This window comes from Teleopsis dalmanni, chromosome 1, assembly GCF_002237135.1.
Source record: "Teleopsis dalmanni isolate 2A chromosome 1, ASM223713v2, whole genome shotgun sequence".
In the NCBI taxonomy this organism is placed as follows: domain Eukaryota; kingdom Metazoa; phylum Arthropoda; class Insecta; order Diptera; family Diopsidae; genus Teleopsis; species Teleopsis dalmanni.
The window spans coordinates 158,976,787-159,002,938 of NC_051846.1; the positions used below are offsets into that span (position 1 = coordinate 158,976,787).

The window sequence follows — 26,152 nt, forward strand, 5'->3', positions numbered from 1 at the left end:
GATTGCCACAGAAAATTTTTATGGTGGACAGCTGATTTATTGTAGACCTGAAATCGTATTATATTCAATCCTATTGATATATTTTGTATGTAATTATATATGTTTAGAGAAAACTTTAAAATCCTTTTCTATAGAATAATTAAATTCAATATACGAAGAATCAATGATATGTAGATATCTGTATGCAAGTTTCTGCCTTTTTCAAAAGGAAAAATCTACTGATCTCATTGAGATCAACTGATAATTGTCTTCTAGATGGTGCGAGGAAAATAACATTACACTACATATGCTTTGGCACTATCTATCGCAAACAAAAAGTATGCTAAAGATTTACTTTATTGAGCATTTTAATCAATTTTAAAAGTTTCTCTCTAATAGCATTGTGGATTTCATTATAAGTTCGAAAATCATTTCAGATTTACGAATTATAATATATTACGTATTATAATATATAATATTATAATATATTAATATATTAAATAATATATTGTAATTAATAAATTTATAAAAAATACTGAAAAATACTAACTAGATGTACAACCTTAATCCTTTGAAGTTTTCAGGCTTCATTTACAGAGGTAGCTTAAGCATGTCAGATTCTAGTTCATATGAGTACATCTTAGTTACACATCTCAGCTTGCCGAGGCAGACATTTTGTTTCCTGACATTCATTTTTTATATATTGATATCTTGCTTGGAATGACTAAACTGACAATCACACAAAATATATCTGAGCATAATTGAATAAACTTTGACAGATGAACTCTTCAGTCAGTTCTGTCGACTTGATCCAAATTGAACAAGAAAGGCACCAGTCAATTGCTTCAACTAACCTACTCACTGATGGTCACTGCATACTAGAAAAACATATAATGAAACTGAGGGTACAACCCCTATAATGTCTTTTGTCGGGGTTGTGACTCTGCAGATGAGGAGATGCTACATCTACATGTGTCAGTGTTTATCATTACCTAGGAGTACATTTAAAAACTTTTCGGCCCCTTGTCTTATCGACCTAAGAAAGCTGGTCTGTAGATGTGGAGAAAACTGTATGCCACATTACTTGTCAGTGGCTATCATTGGCTAGGAGAAGATTTATAATCTTTGGGTGCCTTTTCTTACAGCCCTGTAAAACTATTATCCTGCAAAATTAGAGACTTGGTCAAGTTTATATATTTGTCAGGTTAGTTCACTTTTACTTGAATGAAAAACTCATGCATTACAGCGTTGTTTATACGCTGACCTATTGTCTGGGTATAAATAATGCTAATCCGAGGTATCTCAACGAGCCATTATTTAAGCTCAAGCGGGCTTTGTTCACAGGACTGTCACTCCAATCTAACCTAACCTAACTTATTATATGTAGAAGTTCATATGTTATATATATACTATTAATTTAATAAGTAAAATCGTTTGTTGGTTATTTTTTCTCCAAAATTGTGACTATAATTGGATAGTAAATATTTATCTAAGCAAGTGACTTCATAATTTTTTAATGGTTATATACTGATGGTAGCGAATTTAATTGCTCCAAAATAAACAATTGAGTCTCTATTCGTTTGTAAAATTTCGTTTCGCAAATTCTTTCGCACTTTTCAAACGGTCATTGCAGTGTTGCCACTGTAACTACATTTTTTCATTATCCTAATAATACTTTTTACACTAATTTTATTTATTATCATTCTCTTCTTATATCCCGCATTCTCAACATATAAATCACACCCAATTTCTTACTACTCTAACTACACTAACAATGATAGCAGCAATGACGCCGGCAACTGCGAACACAGTTCTTGTTAATAATGATGTTTGTTAGTGCTGTTGATGATTTTATTCATAATGATGATGATGCCCAAAATTTTCCTTTATTTTGTTATTGTTTTTGTGGTGGCATACTCCGGCATTTTCTATATAATCAAAACAGAAACAAAAAAACAGAAAAACAGAAAAAGCAGAAAAGCAGAAAAGCAGAAAAAAAAGAAAATGCTACATTCCTTCACAGCTGCCTGAGATGATTTTGCGTTCGTTCGTAAGTTGTGCGAATAACGTTCACAAAAGCAGTGCAAAATTTTTCTCTGCACAAGACCAGCCGCCAACTAACAACAATGAATTTGCAGTTGTTTTTGGACAAATTTTTCTAAGTACTGAATTCCTCTACAATGAGTCCACTAAGTAACCAAAAAGTGAAATAAAGCAACAATGGCAAAAATCTAAGCTTCGTAAGCTTCACTCCTCTCTACGCTGCTCTGCGCTGTTCTACTATACACCAACGACGAAGACGTAACGTGTTTCCTGCACAAGTGCACGAAAGAAAACACAGACAGAATATGGCACGCACAGTAGTACAAATTTCATTTTAAGTGCTCAAAATGCATACAAATACACAAACTTTTGCTTTTGCTTTTGCTTTAATGCTATTTTTCCGTATGCTTTTACTTACAGGAAATAAAAATTTTGCTTTACTGTCTTTTCTTAGCGTTTTCCATGGATGGCAAATGTAAAACGATGACGTTGTAGGATTGTGTTTGTGTGCGTTACAGTTTATAGATTTTTTTATGCATATTTTATTATATTTTGTTGGGAATTTATTGTGTAATAATTTAGTGTAAATATGCAAAAAAAGTGATTCCAGTTTGCTTGCATACGAAAAGTTTGATGGCGTGTAAGGCGCGCGGCTTATTAGGCAAATACAAATAAGGGATGAGAGCTTAAGATAAGAAATGATGAATGATTGGAAATAAAATGTTTGAAAGAAAATTTTAACAACATTAGACCTTTTCTTTTGTAAGCATGTTACAAAAGAACAAATGAAATAAGCACTACTTTTAATGGCAACTCTGGACAAAATGGCGTTTTTGTTGGGCTTTTATATGCAAGACATGAAATAAAATTTAAAGTTCAAATTTCGAAAATGAATAATAATTTATTTGCAATTATTGGTATGAATATTGTTTTTTACATGTTTGTGAATAAAATATGAATTTTCATGCATATTAATAGTAAAATAATAAATAGAAAAAGTAATGTATTTGTTACGAACAATGACGACGCAAAATACGAAGAATTAACGAAATCATTCGGTGACAGTTAACTGGAAATTCCGTATGTACTTCCAAGAATAGTTTACAATAGACGAATTTTTAGTCTTGTTAAACATGCGATTTGGGCTGCTTATTAGTTAAGCGATTACAAAAAGGTTGGACTAAATAATCCAGCAGTGTTGTTGTTTCATATAGTATTTGTAAAATAAGCGGTTGTTCTTTTGTAATATGGTTACAAAAGAAAAAGCCTATTATAACAAAAATATAGGTGAATTAAAAAAAAATTATATACATACACTTAGCAGAAAAAGTCTGCGTACAGAAAGTAAATTTTGTTTCAACATATAAAAAATTAGTAAATAAGTAAATTTTTTAAATCAATTTTATTTTTTGTTTGTACTTTAATTCATTATCTTTATTTTAAGTTTAAACTTATTTCTAACAAATTAGTAGAAAAATTATAATAATTAAAAATGTAAAAAATCAACGCTATCGGTGGCAGAAAAAGTCTGCGTACAAAAATTATAAAGGGGAATTCCCGAAGTTTTAATAGTAGAACTTTGACGTCGTTATGTTTTACTGTAACAGTATATCCTCATACACAATCCCATGCACTTATTTTATAATTTAACGATTAAAAAGTAATTAAATTTGTAATGGCAAATAAAGGAAAAGAAATTATTATCAGTGGGAGCAGTATTATTATTGATCTATGGAAAAAAAGGAAAATATATCACGAAATTGGTCAAATCGTTAAGCGGTCACATTCTTTTATCCAAAGAGTAGTGAACAACTACAACTAAACAGGATTATTGGCCTCGAAGTTGGGATCTGGGCGTCCATCCAAGCTGTCAACAAGAGAAACCCGCAGCATTATTAATTCAGTGAAAGATAATCCTCGTCTAACTGGACTTCTGTTATAGAAATATATTGACCAGACATTCCAGAAGCAAATTCACGTGGATACTGTACACAAAATATTAAAAAAAGACCACTACCATGGCCGGTTTTCACGAAGCAAGCCGCTTATTTAAAAAGATATTAGAATGAAGCGTTTAGCATTCGTAAGGGAGTACATAAATAAGTCTCCAGGATTTTGGAAACGCATAATTTTTTCAGACGAAAGCAAATTTTGTCTCCTTAGCATTAAAGGTCGAACGATTATATGGCGAAACCCGGGTACTGCCTTTAATATTGAAGATTTGTATCCAACAATAAAACACGGTAGTGGAGGAGTAATAGTGCGAGGGTGTATGGCGAGTAATAGAGTGGGAAAAATTAAATTTATTGAGTTGATAATGAATAAAGTTGATTATTTAAATGTTTTAAAATGTAATTTAAAGAGCAGTGCCAAGAAGTTGGGGTTACAGAATAATTGCTTACTTTAACAAGATAACTACCCAAAGCACACTGCAGAAGTTGTATAGCTTTGGTTGCTTTAAAATGTGCCCAAGCAAATCAAAACGTCACCATAATCGCCATATTTAAATCCTATAGAAAATTTGTAGGATTTACTGAAGCGTTGGGTACGTGAATACAATATAACCTCCAAAGAAATGTTGAAGAACGTGAGCGACGCGGAATGCTGTAAAATAAGCAGCGATGAGACTGCGAAGCTGGTCAATTCGATATCAAAACGACTTATAGAGGTCATAAAAAGGAAAGGTTATCCAACAAGTTACTGAAAATATAAAATCTTTTAAAAAATTATATATTTCGACGCTTTTTAAACTCTTGTACGCAGACTTTTTCTGCCATCGATAGCGTTGATTTTTTACATTTTTAATTATTATAATTTTTCTACTAATCTGTTAGAAATAATTTTTAGCTTAAAATGAAGATAACAAATAAAAGTACTAATAAAAAATAAAATTCATTTAAAAAATTTATTTATTTAGTAATTTTTTACATGTTAAAACAAAATTTACTTTCTGTACGCAAAGTTTTTCTGCTAAGTGTATATAATATCACAAAACCAATAAATTATTACAAAAACGTTTAATAAATTGATGGTCTACGAAGTAGACCGAAATATTTCTAATTTAAATAATTTTTTATAAAAATTAAAATATTATTAAATACTTAACCCAAATTCATAAGTGTGATTTTTCTTTAAAAAAACATTTTTAATTTTTATGTGTTAAATTAACTATCTAAACCACATAAATAATTAAAAGAATATTTAATATTAAAAAAAAAATAATAATACTATATTATGTAAATATGTATATATGTATATACATAATTTTAAATTTATTTAAAATAAAAATGTTTAATATTTAATGATAATAACACTTATGGACAACAAACAAGAAGGAGAAGAACAACAAATCTCTTATTAAAGCTTCATATTTGTACAAAAAACAACAACACTACCATACTCTCACAGAGAAGTTTCTAATTATTTAAGAGGATTCAGAATAAAATAATAGTTATTGTGAACCTTCATTGTAAATTTTACAAAATACTCATCTTTCAAAACTTTTTTGTAAACAATTTTAATAATGATTAGATATAGGTACAAATGAATTAAAATTGCGATTGCTGATTAATTTTTTATAAAGTCGCTCTAACCGATTTGGTCATGTCGTGAGAATAGACGACGAAGCTCCAGTGAAAAAGAAATAGAAAAAGAAAAAATGTAATGCTTACATTCCATTTTGTTGAATTTTTTCTGTGTTTAGCAATTTAATAGAAGACGGGAAGACCCAGCAATATGGACTATCTGCATGTAAATTAGCCTTCTATTAAGAAAAAATTCAAAACCCTTAATGAAGAGACTCAACAATATGCAGTATCTGTATGTTAATTGGACTTCTATTAAAAAAATATTCAAAATCCTCAATGGGAAGACTCAACAATATGCAGAATCTGTATGCAAATTGGCTTTCTATTAAAAACAGATCAACTATACTAGGTGCTTTCTGAAAAAGATCTTTTCCAGCTCTTGTACCTCCCTCTAAAGAGCATTTAAAGTGGTTTTTAAGCTTTTAAATTTATAATTTTTATATGATAATAGAATAGGTCAATAGACCTAAGTGGATCCTTAGGATCGTCAGTGTAACATAACCAAACATACATTAAATTTTTATATTAAATATTAATTGACTATAAAATTAGCAATTATTTTTTTTTAATTTTATAAAATATATAAACATAACTTATTATAGCGATTAAAAGTTGACTGAATTTAATAGTTTTTGTTTATAAAGAAGAAAAACATATTAAAAAATTCAATTTTGAATTTGCTTCTCGATTTGGTTATATTAATAATGTTTTTTATATATTTGAAGATACAGGTCACATTTTTTTTAATTAAACGTTTATTTAATGTGTTCTTATAATATATTCTATATTTCAACTCTCCTTGAGAGTCATCATCAGGATAAGAGAGAATTCTACAACTAGGCCGTGTGCGAGTAAATTTGAGTAAATTGAGGGAAATAGTAAATTATGTCGGTATGGCAGCGACTGTTGGTATTTACCAGAATTTCGAGTAGGGTAAATTAGATAGTAAATTAGGTAAATTAGGTGTTACCATTAAGAAAATTTTATAAGATGTTTAATAAATAAATAAATAAATTTGAAAACTTTTAACCAAGAATAATAAATAAATGCAATAAATAAATATTTACATTAGTGCAGTGCAAAAAATCTCGAACTCGCATGCAGCACTATTAGACATTAATAAATATTAATAAAATATAATATATATCTATTCGTTATGTTATTAGTTCTGTTGTCCATATTGCACTTCTTTTAAAAAAGTTTTTTTTTAAGATTAATTTAATTAATATAAATACTTATTTCAAAAATTTAAATGCTTACAAAAATCTAAATAATTTCAACAAATTAGAAAATTATAACAAAATACATATTTTATCACGAATATAAATATAAAAGTAATAGGTTATTTTTATTTGTGAACTTCATACAAAATTAATATGAAAATACATATACTCGTATAATGCATATAAAACTACTGTTCTTAAAAGACGACATTTGCCATTTGTGCAAAAAAAATTCAAAACTAAAAGGAAACTTCTGGAAACGTAATAACAAATTCACCACAGCATAGTTTTCACCACTTGCAAATTTTATTCAGGAGTACAAAAACAATGTGTTACGCTCTTTGTCATGCGCATTAGCAACACACGTTTTTACTCATGGAAAATTTGTTTATTTTTTATAAGAAAAAAAATAACAAATATTGAAGAGAATAAAACAAATTTTTTGGTAATATTTTGCCGGTTGTGAACATGTGTTGACGACGCATACAAAATTAAAATATTGATCGCGACTTATTTTCGCACAACTCGAAAGCCAATTCAAACAGTTGGGCTTTTAGCCAAAGTGAAAGCGTACGCAGCACGCAGCACGTGTATGTTGCCACATTTTCGCTAATGTGCGAAAGTACATGCGATAGATAAAACGCAAAAAAAAAAAAAATTCTTTATGCTAATAATTAAATGCTACACTGAGAACGCTAATAAAATCTTAGTACGCAATTGTTTGATGCCAGCAGAAGCGTTGGGAGTGACACGTTATTTGCGTTTTCGAGAAATAAGAAAATTAAAAATATATTATTTTCTCTATTTTATTTTGTTACTAAATATGTTTTGTATTTACTTTTTTATTACTGATAATTGGCTTATCTTTCTGCTTCGCAAGGATGAAACTATTTAAAAAATATTACTATTAAAACTATTAAATTATAGTTTAATAGTTATAGTTTAATAGTTTTTAACATTTTTCAAAAAAAAATTTTTTAATATTAAGTACAGGCAAACTTCCATAACTCGAATTTATACAAATCGAATTTCTCTATAACTGCAATAAATATATTATCATGCGCCAATAGGAATATGGGAAAGTGTGTTCTATAAGTCGCATTTTTGTTTTAAGTATGAATTCATTTAGGTGTTAGGGGAAATCCCTTTTTCCAAACCAAATGTTAAATTTTTTCTTTCTTCTATTGCTTCTTTGTGCAAATGCCAGTCGCTGGTTGCGTGGATTAAAGCAAATAAAATAACTTCCAATGCTACTCTTAACTATTATATTATATTAAGCTTGACAATGAGACTGACTTAAAATTCTTAATTTTTATTTGCAAACAAACTACAACTGATAATCACTATAAGACTTTGAATAAATTGGAATCTCTTTTTACTGAAAAATAAGAAAAAAATTAAAATCCCAAACCCTAATTTCTGAATATTTCATTTTACTACAACTTATGTGCTTTATTTGATTGCAAATAAATTAATATCTTAAAATGTAATTCTAGTTTCTTTCAAAAATAAAATAAAAATAAATAAAAAAAGATTTTCTCTAACTCGAAATCTACATAAGTCGAAACTATTTTTTGCAAAATGATACTTCGAGTTATGGAAGTTTGAGTGTATTTATAAAAGCTAGAGATTATTTTTCTATTACTCTCTTTCATAAAATATTTTTAAAATGAATGAATGGGACACATCACCTCATTCCACAATAGCAACAGCAATGCTTTTGACGATTTCGCAGAGTGTGGAAAATGTTTAACTCTAGAGCGTAAAGCAGATAATGCGCAGCGAAAACAAAATATTTAAAAATTAAGCACTTCCTTTGTAAATGCTCGACTCTGACCTCCAAAAGAAAAACGATTTAGGAAAACACTCTTCCCAACTATTTGTCAGACCATTCATCAGCAGGGACTTGCTGGATTAAGTTTTTGTGTTACTATATCTTTAGATTTCTTTTCTAAAATGTGCTAGTAAAACAGCGAAAAATTGCTTATTATGAACGGCGAATAGATATCTGCTGACCTGCCACTATAACCAACCAACAGACGAATTTTAACAGTATATACGTACCAACATCCATTTTATTGTTAACCCAAAAATGACACTTCTAATAATTATTTCAAATTATTAATTGTAATATTTAATTATGTTGCAACTGATTTAAATTATTCAATCACACGTTTCGACTGTCGCTTTTTGTTCTGACTCCAAAACCAAAAAAAAAGAAATTCTGACAGCTTATTACTCGTGCTACCCAACCAATTACCAACTACTTTACATATATTCAATTTTATTACTACTTTTTTGGCGTAATGTACAATATTTAACTTATAATTATCCTTTTATAACCTTAAATATCCAATTAAATGAATTATTTATGTAATTTCTGACCTTTTTAAATTATTCCCCTCGATATTTAACTTTTATTGTATTTTACTGTATAAACAATTTAGCTTAGCATTGTGTTGCACATATTAATTTCATTTTATCATTTAATGACAGAACAATGAGCGATATAATTTCAACAAACAGTAATAAATAAACAAATTTTAATCAATAAAGTACTTTTTTTTATAAAAACCATTAAATAATCGACACCTGACCGACCAATTGCATTCCGTATACATGTGTATGTATGTATATGCGTGGATATGTATAAATATAAATAACGGTAAATTGTTAACACATTATTGACCATTAAATCGAGATAATTATGCAGAAATTGTTATAAAATACAATAAACAAAAAGCAGTACACAGTGGTGGGTGCCATTTATAATAACTGAAAAAAAAAAATAATAAATAAATACACATCAAAATATATAAATCAACTGCTACCGCAAAAGGGAAATAAAATTCCGCAACTGGTTTGGTTATGAGATATTATAAAAATAAAAAAAATATTACTAACTAAAAATAAAACACAAAATAAACAATAATAACAATAAACACAACAGCCAGCTAATAAATCCGTAAACATATTTTCAACAAAACAAAAACTTCAGTTAAACGTTTACACTTGCGTTCATATGCATATGTCATTAAGTAATAAATAAATAATTGAATAAATTGTACAATGCCGGGGAAATTCACATAATACACAACACAAATAATACACACACACAATACGCACAAAAAAAAAACGGTTAGACTTTTATTTAACACACATATTGACACGGCACGTCACCCCCGTAATTTCAGAAAATATCCTTTACCACACACTTGTGCCAAAAAATTGTAATAATACTAAATATACGCAAGTTCTACGTTGCACACCAAAAAAAAACCAAACACAAAAACAACAAAACCCAAAAGACAACAACAACTAACAAGGAAAAAACAATAAAATTATAGAAGATATTATGGGATATGACGACAATGGGCACGATAAAGTCTGACATACATAAATGAGTGTTTTATTACCAGAATTTTTATGGTTTAACATGAGTAGCAAAGCATTAAATGAACATAACTACAACAACAAACGGCAACAGCATGAACATATTAAGCCAACAAGGCGTAAAGCTTTGTGCGCTACTGTCACTGTTGTTGTTGGTGCTGGTGTTGTTACACCAATAAGAAAAATATATCTTGTTGTTGTTATTGCTCTTAATATTTATATTTTTGGTGTTAGCATTGCACACGCTTGTAAAAACACCCTTTATACGTCAGTCAGTCAGGAATGTGATATTTTAAAAGCATATTAAAATCCTTGAAAACATATAAGATTATGCATACGAGTACGACCGAATACAACTAGAGCAAAAAAAAATAAAAATACAATAACAGTATAGAGGCCAAGGTCAAGCCTTTAAATGGCTGCATTGCTTTTCATTATTCCAATAAACGTATATGTTTACTTCACACATAAACACACATATACATATACGATATATGGTATGGTATATTCAAAGGTAAGCAGCAGCAGCAAAAGCATTGTAGTTGCATGCATTAATTGCTTTTAATTTACTGCCTTTATGATGTTTTATGACATAAACTTGATTCCTGTTTCACTGTTGCTTTGTACGCGCTTTGAAGGGGAGTACCATAAACTTTTTAATGAACTGTAATAATTGCATCATTAATTTTAAACATAATTTTAATGCGTACGAGTATAAATTTTATAATAAGCATAACGAAAGAAGATACAATTTAATAGGACATTAATAATTGAGTTGCTCTTTGAACGAGTTTAGATAAATGATGCGATAATGTTAAAGTGTTTTTAAAATTAATAAAATTTTATAATTATTGTAAAAAGAAAAAAGTCCTTATCAGTCACGTGTGTGAAGAAATTGATTGGAATCAGCTGATTACGGAGAAGGAAAAAAATGTGCTGATGTGATACTATATTCAATCACACCCAATTAAATCGCTTTATATAAGATAATTACATATACTAATTATGGAGTAACAAAACTTCAGAAAAATATGCAAACATAAAAGTCAAATACGGCTTTCGGTCAGTTGATTAAGGTGCGCTGGCTCTGAGCTACAAATTTGGCAGGACACGAGTTCGATTCCTGGTACTTGCAGTCTCCAAAAAATTATTTACGAATAATTAAATACAAGAATTATTTCTAAGACCACTGATGATGGGTATTTGGCAATAATCCAAATAGCTGTATTGTCACCCAAAAATTCAATTAATAAAAATAATATAAAATGAATTTTTGTTGTAGTTTACTACTGTTCTAAAAACCTCTTTATAAAAAAAATTTTTATGTGTATAATTAAAATAAGAATAAGAAGAAGTTTCGAATTTTACTACTTTTAGGAGTATACTTCTACAGGTACATTTATAAATAAAGGACTCAGTTAACCAATTATAGCTATTTCTTGACTTATTCTGGCTGGTTAGTTGCAGTGAGAGAGCGGATATCTTTCCGCTCTCCATATTAGCAATTTTTCTACATTGGGTTATAACTTTTATCAATGATTAAATCGAACAATAAATAAACTTTTATAATAGCGGTCTCATCAGACTCTTTTTTTTGGTTTTGTTTTTCGTTATATTTTTTTTATTCTTATATTTTTATTTTTTTTTTGTTTTTTTAATTTTTTTTTTTGCTTTTTTGGTTGTATTATTTTTTCTAATTTTTTTTTTTAAATTTTTTTTTTTTAATTTTTTTTAATTTTTTTTTGAATATTTTTAGGAAAACAAAAATTAAATCAATTCTGTTGAATTTAGTTCTTACAACAGATCTTTCGTCCTTACCGAACTGACAAACTGTCAAAAAAGTGCTTTCCTAAAAAGTACTTGTAACTTTCCACAATTTTTACAGTGAAACCTAAAAATTTAAAAAGTTGACAAAAACTTGATCCATTAGGTAATATAACAGATATAACAGTTTTAGAAAAAATACTTTCATAAAAACGTATTACTTGTGGAGGCCCAATCCGGGCATTTACAGAGAAAATGATTGTTTCTTTTTCTTGTGAGCTTCCACAACTTTTACAGTGAGTATTAAAAGAAATGCCCAGGAAACTATGTTCCTTTGATATCAACTATCCGATATAGCTCTTCAGTTCCCACTCTACACTCTTTAACTAGCTTTGATTTTATGATAAAGGAATATTAATAAAGACCTTTAATTGTCGTTTGATTGTCAATAAAAATGGGAAAATAGGAACACTACATCTATTTTTGATGTAATTTGAAATTAGTCGACATATCTCCGTAATTGCTAAAAATAAGTCTGAAAAACCGTGGCTTCATTAGGTAACCTACGAAGTGTTTTATATCTGCAACTGACGCGAAAATTCCTGTTCCTGAGCCGAAGTCCCTTTTTAAGAAATAATTTTATAAAGAAAGAAAATGAAAAAAAATTGAACACTTTCTGCGAAAATAGTTAAATCTTATTAGACTAAAATTCAAGGAATTAACGAGTTTTGTGAATTCTCAAAAATAGATACCAAAAACATAGCGTCCTTTATATCCGGGGGTGTATGATAAAAAAAAAACGAGACACATATTTGTATATACTTGAACAAAAGAGGAAATTCTGTTGCAACCATAACCTACAAATCCTCAGTTAAACAAATACATTTTCTATTCGAAATTTCTAATATGTGAATATTAAACTTTAATTCCAAATAAATATACATACATATTAAAAAATTTGTAAATACTTGTATATATAATAGAAAAATTTTAAATTAAAAAAGAATTTTTATTAAAGCATAGAAAAATGAATATTAAAAGGAAAAACAAGAAAATTAAAAAAAAATCGAAAAAGTATATGCGAAATATAAAAATCTTAATCCGACATAAGTAGAAAATATTTTTCAATAAAGCGTTGATTGCATAGAATGTAGTATTTTTTTTCTTATGTATTAAAGACAAAAATGATAAGTAAAGGATAATAAGTGCAAAATCTGTCACTGGAAGCTATAAGAGGATTTAAAGTAATAAAAAAAAATCGAAGTATAACACAAAAGTAAGAACAAACTTAGCCATGGGGTTTAAGGATGTTTTTATTTGACTATTTTAATTACATGAGTAATTACGATTCCAAGTGAAATTAAACTCTAATTTATATCATAAAAATTTATTAAATGGGGTATTATTACTTAATAAGCTTAAAAATATAAAATTCTAATACTAATCATATGAATAATAATTAAATAATTATAAATTATTAAGGTTTGTTTTTACTTATCCAAGTAAATTAAATTGATTTGATTTTGAAGACAAAAAATAATAACTGAAAATATATATTTTATAAATATATAAATATATAAAAGTAGCTATCACTTTCAAGACGTAATAGGTCTATGCAATCTAATAGCATTTTTAAACTTCACCTTATGTGAATCAGCAATAATCGCTTAAGATAAGTTTAAGTATTTACACTTTAACTTACAAACTTAGCGAACAGTGACACAAAAGAAAAAGCAAAAAAAAAAATAATAAACAAAATTATAGAATTTTCGCCAATTTCTATTTTAAATTTATTAAATAAAATCTATTTTAGATGATAAATAATAAAGTTGTTTACTTCTATATATTTCTAGACAGTTTTTTTTGTCTTTTTTTTTTGAAATTTATTTTGATTCGCAGCTTTATTTTCTCTTTGTGTTTGTCAAAACTTTATCATATTGGAATTTTTTAAAGCAGCATTTACTAAGTCAGTAGTAAGATAAGTACATGCTTATCTCGTAAGTCTTACAATTGGTTTTTGTGTGGATTTTGTATAACAAATATGACTAAACCCTATACGCTTATGAGATAAATAAATGAAAGAGAATGCTCCGTCGAAAAAGGTGTTTGATTTTGTACCCGCTGGTGAAAAACGTGGTAGAGGACATCCGCATCTTTGGCGAAAGAACCAGGTAACCAACGATATAAAAGTACTCAATTAATTGGCGGCAATAAACTACTGATGAAACTCGCTGAAAAAAGTTACTGAATTTGGCCATGGATGAGTCACTCAGTAGAGTAGAGTAAAGTAGAGTAAAAATACAAAATCCATCGTTTTTTAACTTGATTACCTGTCGTTAAAGCTGGACACTACGAATCTATTCACATACGTATCAAAATATTGCGCCTAAAAACCGCTCCATTATAATTACAAGGAATTCCGTTGCTTTAAATTAAAGGTATACGTTTGGTTGTAATTTTCTTTTTGGAAGGGACGCCACGATACGAAGGGATGAAAGGATGCAACCACGATACTTCATTAAAAGAAGCCCATGTCTATTGGCCAAGACAGTCGTGGCTGTGAGCCCAAACGCACGTGGTATCAGATTTACATCTCCGGTCAGGTGGCAACAGTGAAACTCACTCAATAGTATTTATACTTCAAACAGCATCGAGTAGTGCCTACTAGATTTCAGTCGCCTCTTATCCGCCACGATGCTACTATTAAAGCAGGCAACTTCTATTGGTCAAAACAGACAAAGCTGTGAGCCCTAACTCCCGTGGTACAAGATTTCAACCTCCGGTCAGGTGCCGCAAGTGAAACTCACTCACTGCTTTTTATACCCCAAATAGTATCGGGTGTTGCCTACTGGAAGTAACATAGTTGCCTTTTACGATAGACGTGCGTTATCTTGGAACTATTCGTACTCTCTTTCTGCAGGGCTGCACAAGATACAATAGTTATCAAAGCGAAAAGGAGAAAATTATATATATATTAACATACTCATAGTTATTAATTAGTATATTCTAAAATCACCTGCTGGACTTAGCAATGGTTAAATATTATATGAACACATTTCTTTCAAAAACTGTTTGGTGCAAAAATTAAAATATCGGGTAGATTAAGTAAGAATGATTTCTTATTGAAACAAACTTCAACCTTTTATGTGTTGAAGAAATAATGTCAACACCACTAAAAATACCCTTATTTTATAATCTCCCCTTTCATAGCGGTTGAAGGATAAATTTTTATTTTCATTAAACATTTTCGACTTTATTAAAATTAAAGTACAAGCATTACTTTAAATAAAAGTTAAGAAAAACGTGTATGAATTTATAAAAAATTCAGTTTTAATGTGCGAAACACACTTTTGGGTAAAAAATATTTAGATTTTTTTATATTATTTTGGATTTTGTCTGCCCCAAAAAGTCACATTACGCGACTAACGCCTACAACTTTCCATACTACCTACTAACCAACCTGCATTAATGTCGTTTACCTTTGCACAGCGAATTTTATAGATTCAAAGATATAGTAGAGCACTTACACACACACAATCACACAAGTAAATATGTTCAACTGTTCAACATAAAATGAAGGAATGTTAAATAACGAGGACATTGTGAAAAAAAGAATAAAAAAAATCCGCTAAAAAGTATGCAAAGGTACTCATACGTACATTAAGTAGGCTGCATTTTCAGTTTTGCGCCTACTCTGGGCTTCACTTTGAGCGCAGCAATTTTTACTTGTTGTAATTAAAGCAAAGAGGGATAGCAGAAGGCAACAACAGTGGGACATACCCGCCGATGTAGGTGTACGTTTTGATAAAAATTTTAAGATAAATTTTATTTTTCAAAAAAATTTTTTTCCCTTTTTACATTTTATTATGTAAAAAACAGAAAAGACAATAACGATGACGACGACGACGACGACGAAGCTGACGACAAGGATGACGACGAGGATGACGGTGTTGAGGATGATGACGAGTACTAGAATTACAATGAAATGACGAGTGAAAATAGTGAACTTAGCTGCCAGTCATGCGGAGGAAAAGTAGGATGGGTACTGAGCACTGAGCTAGGAATACCCCTCGCTGTAAAATGGGTATAAAGTAATTCAAATTGATTTTACCTTAGGGATTTTTGATTACTGCAAACAGGAAAAGATTGCTCGTTTTACAAATTACTTTTGGTATTTCTGAAATTTATTAATGGTCTTGCACACTATCATTAAATTGTTTCGCGCTTGTAAATTTATTAAATTGCTTGAATGTTTCAATTAATAATTTAAATAAATAAATATATTAAATACTTTATTACAAAGTTTGATTTTATAGGAATTTAATTTTGTTTATATATTAATATGTATTTTGCATATACAGTCATATCTGGATATAGTCAACTAATTATTGGAAGGTCTGTTCATAGTAGCCAGGTTGTTCACTATAAAATATTGAGTTAATATTTTTTGTCTCAAAAACACTTTTGTGTAGTAGTAGTAGTAGTAGTAGTAGTAGCTTTATTTTCACTTCATTTTAAAGTTATTATATTACATCGAAGTTATATAATAATTATAATACATATAATTATAATAAATATACATAAAGCTTACAGCTATGGCATTTTAGCCGTCTGCCGGAAGTTTAGATTAATCTAATAGCTAATTAACTAATAACTAATTAATCCAATTTTTATAAATATTAAATAGGTATTCTTGCTTATGAGCTCAATACAACATAAAAATTAAATTAAATTACTTTAACAAAAATAATAGATTTTATATAAGTTAATTTAAAAGTCTTCATTAATAATATTTTGCCTATATTTAAATATAGTTTTAATAAATGCCGTTAACAATCTCCAGTTGGGGCCATTCAGTAACCGTATGGTTTCATTGACATCGAGCGCGGGTTTACCGAAGTACAGCAATCTATGTTCTTTAAAAATTGGGCATTCACCTACTAAGTGTATAACATCGCCTTTCAATTGAAGGTTGCATATCGTGCACAGCGTGTCTAGACTTTCATGCGGTACGTAGCACAATCGTAGGAGCTCGCCGCGGGTTTTGAAGATTGTCCTTATTGTTTCTAGGTCATATTGCTCGTGAAAGTAATTATTGACACCTAGATCATAACTTTTGTGTATTTAAATACAATAGATTATTAGAATAAGTTTGTAGGATAATAGAAATGTACATATATATGGTTACTTAAAGAGTTCGGGAATAGATGGTTGCTGCTTGAGTGCAGAAATTAACTTTAGAACCGCTTTTTCAAGGAGACTTCGTAGTGCTAGTATACCAGTAAAATCAGTAGTATTGACCTAGGTCAAATGATACTTTTATCTAAACTTTCAGAAGCGTATACTTAGCAATATACAATTAAAGTATACTTAGCTTTAATTGTCATCATCAGATTCTATAGTAAACTCAGCATCTGAAAATGATTTTCTAGATCGGTTTCAAATTTGGTTTTCTAAAATAAAAAGAGTAACGAGTAAATAGATAGTCAAACGAAAATTTTGTTAACTATTTAGAGTACTCCATGTAAAAATTTAAGTGTTCACTATACAGAGATGTTCACTATTCAAATGTTCACTGGACACAACTTAAATAAATACTGCAGATCTTTCTGATCATTACATTGTATTGCATTATAGATTTTGTTACAATTAAGAAAGTTACAACTTACTTTCAAGTGAGCAATGTACTGACTAGAAATGTATATATACAAAATAATATAAAAAGTTAAGTTACATTAGAGTCTGTAAGTTGTGTGTGTATTTTTTAAAGAGATATCGGCGCAGCTCAAAATTCTTTTTCTCTGAATTTCTGTCAAGAGAATATTCAGGCAATTTTAAATTTAATAACCTAGTTAATCAGGTTATTATAAAACCCCAAAAACATTTAAAACATCTAAAAGATCTAAAAAATGGAACCTTTCACTAGTATACAGGAAACATTTGATAAAAGTCCTGGAGTTTAGTGTAGTGTAATTTATATATAAATTTATGTTATGATGAATTCTTAAGAGATATATCAACACAGTTCAATATTTTTCTTGGTTATGAATTTTTGGTCATAAGGATATCGTAAGTGATTTCAAAGCGTATGATTTAATCAATAAGGATTTTATAAGAATTTTAAGAACATTTGAAATATCTGAAAGAACTTAGAATTCGAATAGTATAAGGAAAATATTTCTTGAAATCTTTTTGTATAAAACGATTAAATAGAAGACAGGAAGACGGGAGATTATATATTCGCTTGAATGATGTTTCAAAAATTAAGACATAAAATCTAAAAATTATATAGAAGACATAAAATCTACAACTATATCAACTCTGTTGAGCGGATATTGTCCATAGGATTTACAATAAGTTCATTGGAACGCGTAATTATACTTTCTACGTATTTTGTACTAAATTAACCAATTTTTTTTATTAAATGAATGTTAAGATTCTGATAAATGAAATATTCTCTTACCAATAAGTAAAGGGAATACTTTTGCAGTGTCTAGTTGTGTCACATATGTCAAACCCATTTAAATTTGGTTGTAAAAATTTAAAAAATTTGAGATTTTAGCCCAACTGTTTCATTTTAACCTATACAATAGGTATAAAGTCTGTAACTACAATGACCAACTGTAACTACAAGACAATGACCAAATTCCAAGAATTTCACTTTAAATTGCTTTCACACCCTTTGTATTCGGAAGATTTGGCTCCAATCCATTATTATCTGTTCGTAGTCTTAAAAAAAATGCTACTGAGAAATAGATTTGTCTCAGATGAAAAACCAAACGTCGAAATAGAGGCTTATTTTAAGACCAAACCTTTGTCTCAGATGAAAAACCAATTCTCGAAATTGAGGCATATTTTAAGACCAAAGATTTGTCTCAGATGAAAAACCAATCGTCGAAATTGAGACATATTTTAAGACAAGAGAGGTAACGAAATTTTAGAGAAGTATTATTTTTAAAGAATTATTATTGATTGATATTCAGATGTCTGAGTTGGTGAATCAGCACCTTTACTCTATTTTATCTGTGGACAATTTTAAGTCACACTAAATACGGGGCTTTACGGGGCTTTATAATATGATGGATCTGATGTCTTTGTATCTGCCTGTGTTTATCAAATTATGTTGATGGATAAGGTCGAATTCTGTCAAAAAGTTATTGTTTATTGGTTATCCTATAACCATAACCATCATTATTAATGGAAGAAGAGTTATTTTTAACTTTAACACAAACTTATTTCATGAAAGTAACATACCTGTAATTCAATTCTGAAACAATAATTTTTCAATGGCTTTCGACTGCAAAATGTATATTAATATTGAATTTAAAATACCATAAATATATATTTATATGTAACAATATTTATTTACTCGAATATCCATAAACTTTTCGTAAATGAAACATTGGGAATTATTTCAAAACTCAATATCGCAGCACAAAACTAAAACCAAGCGAAACTAAGAGCAAAACAAATTTTAATTAAGAATTAAACTTCAACGTGAAATACTAAACGACAAACTTTGTTCCTCAACAAACTCTCACCTCAACACCTAAACAAAAATAAAACACAAAAAAAAATCGTTAAGTTGGCAACACTTGCGACGCCATATTGAACAGTCATTTTGTTTAGCAGCTCTGTGGGATCTTTATTGAATAGCTAATATCGTCGCTGCATACAAATGAACAACAAAGCGCAATTGTGGCATATTGAGGTATGTAGTCCCGCCTAGGCAACGATGACACATTGCAGGTGTTGAGGAGCCGACTTTTTTAATTAAGTAAAATTCTAAAATAGGAAATAAACTACAAACGAATTTATCAAAACATAAATACTAAATTAAGTTTCATTGTTTTAAATGTTTCAATTTCGTATGAAATATATTTATTTAATATTCCTGATATACTAAGCAATTAGCAAAAAAAAGTTATTATTACTAAATGTCATTTTCTCGAATAGTCCGACGAAGTCAAGTTTTCTAATCCACCTTTTTCTATAAAACTATTTATGGAGTTCACGCATCCTGTCTGGAATCGTTTTAATACGTGCTAAAATGATTATCTGCACAATGGACGTCAGTCATATAATTAAAATGTGCAAGTTTTCAATTTTACTTCGATGAAGCATTCGATTATAATACGTAAAGTTTTTGTATCTCTAAGTTAATAATTGGCTTGAATAAAACTTTTCAATATTAAGGAATAAAAGCAGCTATAATCGAGTTTTTAAAGAAGTTTTAAAAAGTTTTTAAGTTGAATATAAAATTGTTGCAAGATTGAATGTGTTTCTTACAAGTTTCTAACAAGGATTTTTTCAATTTTTTTTTTACAAGTAATATTGTTTTAATATAGATTTATAAGTTTAAATAATTTAATAGTTCAAAAAGATTAAAGAAGGTACATAAGTCAACTAAAACAAATTTACAGTGTTTAGGAATTTCGAAAGAAAAATATATCATACACTTAAGTGGTAGTACTAAAGCCACTTGATAATATTAATAAGATATTATCCTACTATTTTATTTATATTAAGCCTAGTACTCACATTAATTTTGCATGAAAAGATAACATAAATACCCATAAAAAAGTTTTCCACAGTGTCAAAATTTTGTAGAACACCTTTTTAAGAAGTTTTATGCGAAATGGATGTTATTACTAGACTTTACAAATCAAATACCATATGTATACAAGAATTTTTTTCACTAAAAGTAAAAGAAAATAAAAAATGTTGGTTTAGATTTGGTCATGGTGACTAGGCTTTGTATAAATTTGTTCACTCTAACAAGACTTTAGGCACAACCAAAAAGTACAAAAGTAGTAGTAAAAATACAAAATTGATAATACTGATAAGGCTCTCTACACAACATCCATTTTGGTTATGACCAAAAAGCGACCATTTTGACGTGTCCATGACTTTCTGCACAACATGGACCTGAAACTGTTTAGATCTTTAGGCGTAGTGTCTGACGATGCTATTAAAGTATATTAAAGTATATTCCACCCATAAATATATATTAAGGGGTTTTTATATAAAGTTATATGCAGATTATAAACAAATCATCATCATCATCCGTGACGATACTCTCATATCCGGCATTATTATCACATGTCCAACCCATCTTAATCACTGTTTTTTCATAAATTTGTTGATTGTATCATCTTCAGCTAGCCGTTCTAGCTTGTGTTTATATCTTATGCGATACATCCCGTTTTCTTTCACGGGGCCAAAAATTATTCTAAGTATTTTCCTTTCAAAAATCTTGCTTGCTTCAGTTTCAGTTCATGTTCATGTGTCGCAGCCATATGTTACTACTGGGCGAATCAAAATTTATTATAAATAAATAATTGAAATTATTCATTCGGAACTTACAAACAATTGAATCAACTAAACTGTCCAGTACTATTTCTAACTTCGCTTAAACAAACTTTATTGATTTATAAATTCTTCATTGATGAAGAGTATTTGGCAATACTCGAAATAGATCTATGGTCTGACAGACTTACTAACACCGCGTTATCAAATCTCAGAATGGTTACAGGCTCCCCGGGGAGTTATGCAGATCTGAGGTCAATTATTGGTTAGTCTGATGAAGTGATAAACAATAATTCAGTCAAGGCGCAAAGAGGGGTTTTGAAGAAAACTCGCAGTTAATAGAGAATAAAAGTGCTCAGGTGCACTTACTCAACTAGCCTCAACATAATAAATATAAAAAGAATTTTTGTTAGACGGATTCGAACAACAAAAAAAAGACAAGGACAAAAATTTATTTAATTTATTGAAATTCTGCTGACCATAAAACGCTGTTTCGATTATTGCCAAGTATTCATCATCAGTAGTCTTAGGAAATATTCGAATTTCTGAATTAGTTTATACTCCGTATATAATTTCTTTGGACTGCAAGCACCAGGATTGTATAGGATTATAGGATTGTCGAATAGCAAACAAAGGATTGCTATTCGAATCCGTCTAACTTTTAAATAGTTTCTTTTCGTCAAAAGACGCGTCACTCTTGGCAAAAAAAATCAACATTAACATTTTTTGTTGTTGTAGTGCACTATTTTTCGAAACCTCTAAACTCGTCAATTTTAAATTGATTTCTGATCTTTTAAATTGTCATATATGGGCACCTTAACGCAAGAAATATTAAAAATATACACTTAAACAGCAAATTCTATTGAAGATAACTTGATAAAAGAGAGGAGACATATTGCAAACATAGTAAGTCCTACTATGATAATATTCAAACGTTTATATTATCGAAATAATTCTTTAAAAAACTATATTGATCTACGATTATATATTTTTGTGTCGACTTTCAGCTGAGATTTTATTAACTCTTACTTTTTTATTATTTGGAACAACTTGGTTAGGTCGTAAATAATCCAGTAAAACTCCCAAATTAGTGCTTATGCTAATACAAAATGAATTGCACCCTTAGCTAACCAAAGTTGCAGTCAGGGTCACCTTAATACTACAATTTTACAAAATCGCATGCAACCATAAATTACCATAAATTTGAGGCCAAATGACAACGACCACAGTTGCTCCGCATACAGGAGGAATCAGGATTAAAAAGAAGGGGTACGACGGCATAGTAGTGTAGTAGTGTAGTAGTGTAGTAGTGTGACAGTAATAGGGCACAACGACTGCACAATTTAACTTGAAATTCCAATTAAATATTAAACATGAGGCAACCTGATGAAGTGAACGATTAAATTCAACAAACCAACAAAATAAAGCAAAAAGGACCTAACCAACAGCCATGAGCCATGAGCCTTTTGAAATGTTCATGTTGGCTTGCATATATAATATTGTTCTTACTATTACTGTTGTTTTTGTAGTTGTTATTGCTATTGTTGTTGTAGTTGTAGTTGGTGTTATTGTTGGCAATGTCCCCTAAGAGTATTAAAATTGGAGCATATGCCAACAAGTTTTGGGGGCAAGGGAGATGCGAACAGAGTGTATACTCGTAGTCGTTGTTATTTTAGTGTCGACATTTCAATTATAAAGCACAACGTTTACACAAATGTCGATGTTGCTGCTGCTATTGCTGTTGCTGTTAACTTTGCTGTGTTCGAAACAATATTGTCCGTTGTTCATAACAATTATGTTGGGGTTTGCGTAATATTAAATAAACGGATTCACACAGGTTGTAGGTATTTATGTGTTTGTGGGGATATTTCACAACCGCTGATAGATGCACTCATTAAATCAGAAACACCCAATGAGTGACAGCACAAGGAAAATATCCATTAATACTTAATAATAAACAATAAATGTTATTACTCACCACTTGAGTCATGTTGCTGTTGCGTTTGTTGATTTTGCTGTGTTGCAGTTAGTGATTGTTGTTGTTGCTGTTGATGATGTATGTTAGGTGCACAGAATGCACTTGTGCCACTGCCGGCTGTCATGGAAAGTGTTGAATGTGGTGCGGTTTGTTGCGTTGAAGGCCCTGTTTGTTGGGGCTGTTGTGGTGGATAATGTGGTGGCGCCTGATAGTGATGTGGTGGCGGTGGAGGTGGTCCATGACCATGTAGAGCATGTTCATTAGCCTGTTGATATTGATGCGTATGCGAATGTGCGTATTGGTGATGATGCAAACCGGCTGCTGTTGGAGCCATGTGATGTGCATGATATACAGCTGCTGCATACGATGGTGGTGGAGCACCATGGTCAGGTGGAGCGTGCTCAGTATGTATGCCTAATTCGGTAGCATGATAAATACTTGCACTAATTGGATCATTTAAAGCACCGGCGCTGACCGTTGGTGGTGGTGGAGGTGATGTATGAGCTGAAATAAAACCATAGAAAAAAAAACATTTAGTTAATGTATAATAAAATTAAAAAGCACATATTTTTTGGTATTAATTAAGTTGTCGTTGCTTAGCATTAACTACTTATAACTACTTATACTACTACTTATACATCTAATGTATGTATAATTAAATAAAAACACATATTTTTTTGATATTAGTTAAGTTGTCGTTACCTCTAAATTATGCAAGGACTTTTATTTTTAGGACTAGGTAACATGATTTTTGAAAGCCAAAAAATTTTTGAGAAAAGAAGTTATGGCCAACCAAAGAATTTTTTTCTTGTCTTTTACTAACATCAAAGCCCTGAAAAGCCACACATTCACATCAATAGTGCTTATATAGTGTGGCAATGTACTCAATCAGCTGGCCATATACAACCAGATCTATCTGCTTTGGGTGTCCAGATATGAAGGAACTAAGGCAATGAAAAGGCGGACCTTTAAACCAAAAAACGGACAGAAGAACCATTTATCGGTCCAACCTACTTTTTGGGTTTCAATAAAAAGAACTTAAATCATATGACCAACAAATGGATCCAACAAAAAACGTAAATCACCTAAATCACTCCAAAAAATTTTTAAATTTTGACGCCAAAAGAGCAAACATCATACTCAATATAAACAAGAAAGGTCAAAAGTAAATATCTGGTGCACTTACAGGCCACTCCACATGCAATAAACACCTACACAAAAAAGTATATCCAGCACAAGTATTTGCAGATTCTGCTGTGACGAAGAACATCTGATCACAAACTGTGAAGCACTAAGTCACAGGAGACACACAATTCTAGTTACATACCAACTAAAGGATGCAGACCTTCAAAAGCTTCCTCCGAAAGAGCTGGTTCGTTTCCTCGATATTTAAAATTCTAAATACAAAGGTGTGCACAATAGTTTATTCATTAAAGTATCGACAACTTATTTAATATCCCTCATCTTTATACTTTGCATTCACTTTAATACATCCAATATGATAAAAAACGAGAATATAATATTAACTTACCATCACCGAGAGAGCTTCCAGTACTAGCACCCGGCGGCAACATACTCGATAGCGCACTTAATGGCGTATATGATTTTGGTGGTTCAACTGAACTGGGTCTAAGCACACGTTCTTCAGTAACACTAGATTGCACTCTATATTGCATTTTGCAGTAGGATTCTTGACTTGAGCCAGTCGTAGAATTGACATAAACACCCGTTATGGTAACATCCGTATCCTGCACAATAACCACACTCGAAGATGTAGGACGACTAGATTCCTTGCCATCTTTTGTGCTGCTAGAATCACGAAAACCAGCTGTTGTTGTAGTATCTGTATTAGTTTCTTTGGTTTCCTTTGAATATTTTGAATCATTACTTTCTTCATTTATATTATGAGTCTTCAAATCCTTAACTGAATCGGAAGCACTATCTTTTGTACCGACATCAATGGCAGTGGAAGCCTTTTTAGTTTCTTTTGCAGTCTCTTTTGTTTTTTTAGCATGTGTAGTTTTATCAGTTTCATCGTAACTCTCATAGCTGCTGCAATAGGCTAAATTTTTATCAAGATGTCGCTCCACTTCATATGTGGCAGCAACAATTGCACTCGCATTTAAACTAGCCATACGCTTACGTGCTAGAATTCCTTTATAGTCCCCTATGAGATCTTCTTTAAAAATACGCTTTCTCTTTTTAGGCGGTTTTTTTATTTCTACTTTATTTTTATTTTGTTTAATTTTATCTTTTTCAACTTCTTTATTTTTATCCTTATCCTTATCCTTATCTTTCTCCTTATCTTTTTCTTTTTCCTTTGTATTGTGCTCATGTTCACTGGATTCGGAATTACCATCGTCGGAAGTACCTGTTTGTAATTTAATCATTTTCTTGAGGGGTTTCTTAATTTTTGTATATTTACGTTTAACTCGTATAGTTTCTTTTTTTGTCTCCTTTTCCTTTTTATCTTTGTTATCGTCCGTTTCTTGAGTTTTTTGTTCTTTTTCTTTTTGTATATTCTTCTCCTTTTCAATTTCTTTCTTAATTTGTGCTTTCTTTTGCAATTTTTTTTTCTTTAATTTAATTCGTTCAAATTCATCATTTTCACTGTCACTATCAAACTCCCAATGCTTACCGAATCCACGACCGCCTGCTACAGTACGTATTGCACGCTTCGGTTCCACTTCGGGTTCATCTTCAGATTCTTTTTCATTTTGTTTTGACTTAGTTGGCTGTTCAGTTTTATTATCCTTCTTTGACTTTTCATCAGTTTTTGTTTTTATTTTTTCTTTCTCTTTCTCTTTAAGTTTCTCCTTTTCCTTATCTTTTTGTTTATCTTTTGATTTATCCTTCTCTTTCTCCTTTTCTTTTTC

General features: G+C 30.0%; 1 protein-coding gene across 1 annotated transcript in view; it reads right to left on the minus strand.

Annotated features, from left to right (window-relative positions):
• Positions 1 to 26,152, minus strand: part of LOC119669602 — a 247,041-nt gene that overhangs the window by 205,696 nt on the left and 15,193 nt on the right. The window contains exons 3-4 of the mRNA XM_038079572.1: positions 24,808 to 26,070; positions 23,277 to 23,780 (exon numbers count right to left, since the gene is read on the minus strand). Of these exons, the coding sequence (XP_037935500.1) occupies positions 23,277 to 23,780; positions 24,808 to 26,070 (1,767 nt within the window). The remainder of the gene's footprint in view (positions 1 to 23,276; positions 23,781 to 24,807; positions 26,071 to 26,152) is intronic.